At 43.6% G+C, this 8,445-nt stretch overlaps 1 protein-coding gene across 2 annotated transcripts in view; it reads right to left on the bottom strand.

Moving 5' to 3' along the window:
* Positions 1-2,852: 2,852 nt before the first annotated feature.
* The window catches only part of USP24 (ubiquitin specific peptidase 24), a 150,230-nt gene continuing 144,637 nt past the window's right edge, over positions 2,853-8,445 (bottom strand). For both annotated transcript variants that reach the window (XM_059062973.2, XM_059062979.2), the window contains exons 65-68: positions 6,442-6,517; positions 5,217-5,303; positions 4,766-4,876; positions 2,853-3,767 (exon numbers count right to left, since the gene is read on the bottom strand). In XM_059062973.2, the coding sequence (XP_058918956.1) occupies positions 3,705-3,767; positions 4,766-4,876; positions 5,217-5,303; positions 6,442-6,517 (337 nt within the window). In that variant the 3' untranslated portion in view covers positions 2,853-3,704. The remainder of the gene's footprint in view (positions 3,768-4,765; positions 4,877-5,216; positions 5,304-6,441; positions 6,518-8,445) is intronic.

The raw sequence follows: 8,445 nt of genomic DNA, 5'->3' as shown, positions 1-8,445 counted from the left end.
CGCGTGGGGTGCCCGTGTCCTTTCCAGTCTCCTCTCCCAGCACCTGGCACAGGGCCTGGTGCCGAGTCAGTTTATGGTATACATTAATTATACGAGTGGCTGAGGCTTCTGTAGTGAGTATTATGTCCATGGTCATTTTTCATGATTTGAAATTAACAACAGCCTCAGAACTTTCCACCTGGCCAAGTATAATCATCCCATGCAATGCGCCCCCCCCCCGCCCCGGCCCCCAGCCCCACTCTGAGGCTGGCAAGCATAGCTGTCTTAAGCAAGGCCTAGCTCTCAACAGCCCATGTTATAAGTGATCAGGGAATCGGCCTGCAAAAGCAAAAATCCTCTCAAACTCTATTTGCTGACAATTTAGTGTCATGGAAAGTGTTCAAGAGCTGCCAGCTGCTAAGGGCCTGACTGCCAGCGGGCGTTTGTGTAAGTGGGCCCGCTGGCACCCTGCCTGCTGGGCATGCTGGACACCCCTCACCCACCACCCAAAAGTCAGGGGTCAGTTCCTTAGCTGTCCATGCCTGGATGGCTCCAAGATCTGAGAAAAGGGAACGACTGTTCTTGCAGAGGTTGGCAGCTGGTCACCGCGAGTTGGGGAAGAATGGGTGTGGACCGCAGAAGAAAGGTCTGGAGCAGCAAACACCCCAGGAGAGGGGAACCATGTGGGCAAACGCAGGACATTAAGGGGTGAGGCTGAGACCTGTGGGGTCCAGCAAGAAATCCAGCTTGACCAGGGACGTGATTTATGCTGGGGACCACTGGGAGACCTGAAAGCTATGGGGGAGATGTCTACAGGCCACTGGTCTGAGTTTAGCACATCCTTATCCGGCTTTGCAAATGAATCCGGAAATGGTCAGGGTATCCAGAGGAGGAAACAGTAAAAGGCTTAGAAAAAGACCCACTGCCCTTCATTATTAAAGAGTGGACCTTATTCACACCGTCAGTGCAAAGTACAAAAAGGAATCAGTACCATTTCCCACCAGGTCACTGGCCCCTGGCACCCCTTCCCCCAACCATAGCCATTTTCTGATATACACAGAAAAATGTCAGGGAACCCCCAACTGTTTTTGAAAAATTTATTTTATACCCTCAGAAGCTAAGAACTGCCACTCAGTGAACCAAATTTAGAATTAAGTTTCTTCCCTAGTTTATCTACTTCCTTTTGAAATTTTATAAACAAGTTTTGTACACAAGAGGTAGCAGAGGAAAATTCCAGTCTGCTCGTTCCAAGCTCAAAAGGTAACGGCACACACCTCGATGTTAGCAGGGAGGGTGGAGCAAGACAGGGTGAGTCTGGTGACACGTGCTCTAGGCCCACGTTTGTTCTGTCAGGGCCGTGTGTGGGCTCCAGGGGAAGTCACGGGCCAGCTGCCCTTTGGAAGGCTCATTTGCGTTCTCTCCCAGGATGCCTCTAAGGGGCTGACTTGGCCATCCTAAGAAGGGCCTCACGGAGGGAGCTTCTTGGGAGCACACGGCATTGAGTTTCGTTGTGCAATTCCTACTCGATTTGCAGACCATTTTGAAAGATTTATAAAAACATCTTCATCCAAAAAAATTGGCAGTAAAAATGACCCTTCTTCCAAAGTAAGCCTGTCGTAATTGTCACTTTGTTGTATGACATTAAAAAAAAGTCATCAGCAGGTTCGTAGACTGCAGCCATTGGAAATCAAGGTTACTGGCGAAGTGAAAGCGATGTTCCTTGCAGCAACAATGTGAGGAAACCAACCAGGGCACCTAGTATCAGCGACAGGTGATCCTGGTCCTGATGAACATGACTGTGAGGGAGCAGGTGCTGGGCGCTGTGGAAGGCATTGTTTCCACAGGAAAGAAGGGACAGAAGTGGCAATTTCACTCCTGAATCTGGCCTCCTGAGAGCGCAGCGGCCAGCGTGATATCATCATGCTTTATCACGGCTGGCATTTCAGCGTCACGCCCTGTGGGGTTGCTTTGTGAGGATGGGGATGGAGGGGACGGCTGGGGAGATAGTAGGACATGGGGTATTCATGTGCTCAGAATCCATTTTGAAACATCACCCTTGAATTTGCAAGAACATCAGAACCACATAAAATCTGCTGGCTGCCTCTGTCTGACCCTTTCTCTGGGGTGCAGTTCTGCTCTTAGGTGTCGGCCCTCTACCTACTCAGTATCTTTTGACAGAAGCCACCACCAGTCTGTCACGCAATCACAAACTGCAGCCTGGCTGCACCGTAACTTCAACCTTCGACCGTGAGATGACAGGGCCTGCAGCGCGCGGTGGGAGCAGCTGTCTGTCCTGTCATGGGTCCACTGAGCCTCTCTGACTCTGCAGATCTACAACTGGGGCCACTCGGCTCTTCCTGAGGCTCCCCTAGTCCTGTGCGTGGTGAGCACAGGACAAGGCAGGGCACACAACTGAAGGCAAACAGGGTTGAAAATGTGTGTCGTGACTCAAAACCCCAAACATACAAAATATATGAAATATGTTGGCATCCCCCCTCCCCTCCAGAAAAAGGGGGAGCTGGCATCTAACCTGAAATGAGTGCATGGTACAAGACTTGGGAAACACAACAAAATGGATGGTTACTCAGTTGCTTACTAGTTATTTCTTGTCCCCATCTTTTTAGTGTCAATTAGTCATGCTGAGGAGAAACTAAGTCTCAAATTCCTTCTCTGCATTAAAACGTCTAGAAACTCACAAAGCAGTGTCTTTCAACTCAAATATTTAAACTTCATATACAACCAGTACCAAGGGTTTCAGTAATTATTTTTCAGCAAAAGCAAATGATTGCAGGTCACATGACTTAAGACTACAGTTTATTCAATATGTCTCCAAGCATTAAAAAGATGATTTTATGAAGTCAAACTCAATAAAATTATATCTTAAAGTGCTTTTTATTTTGCTCTTTTTAAAATTTGTTTTGGGAACAACTCGCAACTTCTTCAGTAACTGATGTCAAAGAACGCACCCTGTACTTCTGGAGAACACAGCATTTTTTTTTTTTTTTATTGCTCTTTCAATCTCAATTATATCAGAAAAATACCTTAAAGAGCTTAATTTCCCAATTTTCGATCCTGGTAACATTTCATCAAGATCCAAGTTTATGAGCAGAGCTCTCATCCAGACCCACCTGAAATTCTATACAAATTGGGAGACATATTAAATACAAAGGTCTGTGTAAACTGAATTCTTTAACTACTATTTTACAGTGAAAAGGAATTTTTATCACATATCTTTACATCGTTTTAAATTGGATATTCCTATTCATTGTTACTGCAAGATTAAAAATTTGCCCGCACTCATCTAAAGGCAGCTTGCTTTTTTTTTTTTTTTTTTTAAATATAAAAACCAAAGGAATTTCTTTTGTAGCATCATAGAGAAAGCAACAGCTTTATCCTCACTCACTCTTGTTATGTTCATGTAACAAAACAGTCTGCCACCGGGTTTACTTCCAAAAATCTCCACAAAAGTGTCAATCCACATATGGGCTGTGCCCCGGGTCAGCGGATCCACAGGCCGGAGTTCTCCCGCTGCCAAACAGCCCCCAGGACTTCCCCGGGGGCTGAAGAGTGCTTTCCTTAAACACGTGCTCCTCCCGTCACGGCAGGTTCTCCCGGTCCGGCCTCCAGGCTCTTCTAAAGGGTTCAAGGATGAGATTCTGATTTCAAAAGGTCCTGAGCATCCAGTAACCGTGACGTGACTTCTCATCATGTGCTGGGCACGTCCCCTAGGGATCGACATCGTCCAGGTCACTTCTTAACTCACTGATCATCATGGGTGATTCAGAACCCTTTGGGAAAGGAAAAGAAGATAAATACATACAGAGTTAAGTTAGAGAAAAAAGTTTTTCTCTGCCAACGGACTTGTGTTCTGCAGTTTAAACATGTCCTCATTTAACTACTTAATGTTTATCAAAGGGCAACAAAATGTAACAAGTGTAACACCTTATATTTGATAATTCCTGATTATGCAAAACTTTCATTTCTGTGTTCTCATTTAGTCACAGAAACAACCTCGTGACTTGCCTGCAGTCACAATGTGGCCTTGGGTTAAATCAAATCACTATGCTGAGCCGCAGTTTCCTTCTGTGAAATCAGGGCAACAGCAACCTCACAAGGTTGTTACGAGGATCCGAAAGATTTAGAAACAAACAAAACAGCACACAGAACATCAGCAAGATTCATTTAATGAGGCCTCTGTGCCATGCACTGTGATGGAACTACAGAGATGGCTTTACAGAAGGTTACAGACCAGAGGGAAGAAACGAGACACGTCATTACATTTAAACCTGCTGCATTATTTTGCATAGTAGGTGTTCAATAAATATTGCATTCCTTTTTCTACTATAGCGATTAGTATTAAAAATACTTAAAAAATAAGCTTACAATTACTCTTTAACTCCCCTGACAAACAGATTTCAATGGTATGAGGCCCTTCTTTTTCAAGGGTCTGTGTTTCCAGGAAGGCTGGTGAGAGCAGGAGGAGGAAGGGGTGATTCTTCATAACCCAGCAAAACAAGGTACAATCTGGAAGGACCACATCTGCAGCCTGGCTTTATCAGGACGCTCTCCAAGCTCAGGAGAACAGCCAGCAGAGACTGACGCCAAAGCCTGGCTTAATTTCATGGTGCAGCACCGTTCCGCTTTCTAAGCACACAGTGAGTGAGTCCTGAGCAGAGACTACTAGAGGGTGGAGCTGGTGTCTCCTTTCTCTCTTGATTATGGAGATTCTCTTTGGAGAACCTCAGAGCAGGTGCTGCCCTTTCGCACAGGACATGCCCTACTGTACCTGCTGTAAGTGCCTCTCTCCGTTTTCATTTGCAGGACTGCTCTCCGACCCGTTACTGCTTCCCGACTGCTCCTTCTCATTCAGGAGAGCCGTGGCATATGCTAACGTGTCCTGCCGGAGATTGAAACACAAGAAAAAGTTAGGGGGTGTGCAGTGGCAGCAGCATCACTGAGGAAGACTACCCTTCACTTGACCTTTGGAGGTGGTGCCTTCACATCAACCTCTGTGGCAGTGGGGTCTAGACTGACCGACCCTCATTGCTTTTCTTCCAGGCAAATAACTCTCAAACTGTACACCAACTTGCTGTCTTTTCATAGAAGATCAATTGTTTCTTCCATCCTTACTCATTTTTAACCTAAACCTCTTTTCTGAGGCTGCAGTTTCTGAGAAACATACTAAAAATCCTACCTTAGGGATTTCAAGCCACACAAAACCAAAAGACAATTCTCACCTGAGCTGAAATTGTTCGCTGAAAGGTTTTTCCGGTTGATGTTTCATTAGAGACATTACTCTGTGGTGTCCAGTAATGTTCTGACATCTGAGACAGAAAGTCAAAAATGCCATCAGAGGGCTTCCCGGGTGGTCCAGTGGTTAAGAATCCGCCTTCCACTGTAGGGGATGCAGGTTTGATCCCTGGTTGGGGAACTAAGATCCCATATGCTGCAGGGCAACTAAGCCTATGTGCCGCAACTAGAGAGGCTGTGTGCTGCAAACTACAGAGCCCACGCGCCACAACTAGAGAGAAGCCTGCATGCCGCAACCAAGACCTCACGTGCTGCAACTAAGACCCGATGCAGCCAAAAACATAAATAAATAAAATAAATATTTAAAAAAATGTCATCAGAGATGACAAATAAGCCCATGTGAGCCCACGATTTCTACCATTAGATGTTACAGTATAAAAAGCATCTAGGGACTTTCCCGGTGGTCCAGTGGTTAAGACTTCATGCTCCCAATGCAGGGGGCCCAAGTTCCGTCCCTGGTCAGGGAACTAGATCCCGCATGCCGCATCTAAGAGCCCGCATGCCACAACCAAAGATCCCGCATGTGGCAATGAAGATCCCACGTGCTGCAACTAAGACCTGGTGCAGCTGAATAGATAAATAAAATGAAAATAAAAAGCATCTGAAGGGCTTCCCTGGTGGCGCAGTGGTTGAGAATCCGCCTGCCGATGCAGGAGACACAGGTTCGTGCCCTGGTCCGGGAAGATCCCACATGCCGCGGAGCAACTAAGCCCGTGAGCCATGGCCGCTAGGCCTGCGCATCCGGAGCCTGTGCTCCGCAACGGGAGAGGCCACAACAGTGAGAGGCCCACATACCGCAAAAAAAAAAAAAAAAAAAAAAGCATCTAAAATAGCATATAAATTGACCCAGACTTTCTGTCACATCAGGAGATTCTTTTCTTAGAAGATTCCACTTCCATTCTCAAGAGCTCACTAAAATATCAATATTATATCTTATATAATCATCCTTACCTTTTTTACCCATAAAATTAAAACACATGTATTAAGATACAAATTAAATGCATAAAGATAGGTATCAACTGTACTAAAAAAAAGTCTGAAATCTGAAAATATTTTGAGGACAGTCTCCAAATTAAGTTTGAGATTTTTCCTGATAAGATATGCTGCTATTGATTCCTATGTTATAGCCAAAAAAGTTAAAAACTCAATTACCTTCTTCTGCAGCCACTGTACAGCCCAACTCCAGTGATGGGAGTTCTCCTTGAAGTATTCTTTAGCAGCAGGACACCTGGTGATTGGAGGAAATTTTTATTAGCCAAATGCCTTCTCTGCAAATATACTTCTTATATATATAGTACTTTAAAATTTGGAAACACAAGTGCTACTTTCATTAAAAAGTTCAGTTGTCTTTACATTAAATGTGTACATTCTTTTGGTTTAGATACATTCACATGTTTAAACTTCAAAAGGCAGTAAAAGATAAATATGTGGTGAAAAGTTTCTTATCTACCTCTAACTCACCCACTTCATTCTATTAAAATTCCAAGTTGGAAAATGAAAAATAAAATAAAAATACCCACAACAAATTACACTTAATAAATAAACTATTTATTTCTTTATTTAAATTAAAGTATAGTTAATTTACAATGTTGTGTTAGTCTCTGGTGTACAGCAAAGTGATTCAGTTATAAATATACCTTTTCAGATTCTTTTCCATTGTTAGGTTATTACAAGATGTTGTATATAGTTCCCTGTGCTATATACAGTAGGACCTTGTTGTTTTTCTGTTTTGTATATAGTAGTGTGTATCTGCTAATCCCAAACTCCTAATTTATCCCTCCCCCACCTCCTTTCTCCTTTGGTAACCATAAGTTTGTTTTCTATGTCTCTGAGTCTGTTTTTTCTATAAATAAGTTCACTTGTATCATATTTTAGATTCCATATCTAAGTGATATGATATTTGTCTTTCTCTGTCTGACTTACTTCACTTAGTATGATAATCTCTAAGTCCATCCGTGTTGCTGCAAAGGGCATTATTTCAATCTTTTTTATGGTTGAGTAGTATTCCATGTATATATATACACCACATCTTTATCCATTCTTCTGTCGACGGACATTTAGGTTGCTTCTGTGTCTTGGCTATTGTAAACAGTGTTGCAGTGAACATTGGGGTGCATGTATCTTTTCAAATTAGAGGTTTTCTCCAGAATGTATGCCCAGGAGCGAGACTGCTGTATCATATGGTAACTCTGTTTTTAGTTTTTTGAGGAACCTCCATACTGTTTTCCATAGTGGCTGTACCAATTTACATTCCCACCAACAGTGTAGGAGGGTTCCCCTTTTCTCCACACCCTCTCCAGCATTTATTATTTGTAGACTTTTTCTTTTTTCTTTTTGCGGTACGTGGGCCTCTCACTGCTGTGGCCTCTCCCGTTGTGGAGCGCAGGCTCCGGATGCGCAGGCTCAGCGGCCATGGCTCACGGGCCCAGCCACTCTGCGGCACGTGGGATCTTCCCGGATCGGGGCACGAACCCGTGTCCCCTGCATCGGCAGGCGGATTCTCAACCACTGTGCCACCAGGGAAGCCCTGTAGACTTTTTAATGATGGCTATTCTGACCAGTGTGAGGTGATTACCTCATTGTAGTTTTGATTTGCATTTCTCTGATAATTAGTGATGCTGAGCACCTTGCCTACTGGCCATTTGTATGTCTTCTTTGGAGAAATGCCTATTTAGATCTTCTGCCCACTTTTTGATTGGGTTGTTTGTTTTTTTTTGTTATTGAGTTGTATGAGTTGTTTGTATATTTTGGAAACTTAGCCACTGTCGGTTGCATCATTTGCAAATATTTTTTCCTAGCCCAGTCCATGGGTTGTCTTTTCGTTTTGCTTATGGTTTCTTTTGCTGCGCAAAAGCTTAGAAATTTGATTAGGTCCCATCTGTTTATTTTTACTTTTATTCCTATTGCCTTGGGAGACTGACCTAAGAAAACATTGCTACGATTTATGTCAGAGAATGTTTTGCCTATGTTCTCTTCTAGTAGTTTTAAGGTGTCCAATAAATGACCTCTTGATAAAATCAAACTAGTCTTTAACTTTTGTGATTTAAATAAGAATGATATGGGAAAAACAATTTTAAAATGTGATTTTGGAGCCCCCCCGCTTTCCATTTTTATTTGCCCATCTAGAAAGCTGTCCTTATTTGAAGACACTACCGA

This window comes from Kogia breviceps, chromosome 1 (assembly GCF_026419965.1).
Source record: "Kogia breviceps isolate mKogBre1 chromosome 1, mKogBre1 haplotype 1, whole genome shotgun sequence".
Classification (NCBI taxonomy): Eukaryota; Metazoa; Chordata; class Mammalia; order Artiodactyla; family Physeteridae; genus Kogia; species Kogia breviceps.
This window is presented reverse-complemented; position numbering and strand designations above follow the sequence as displayed.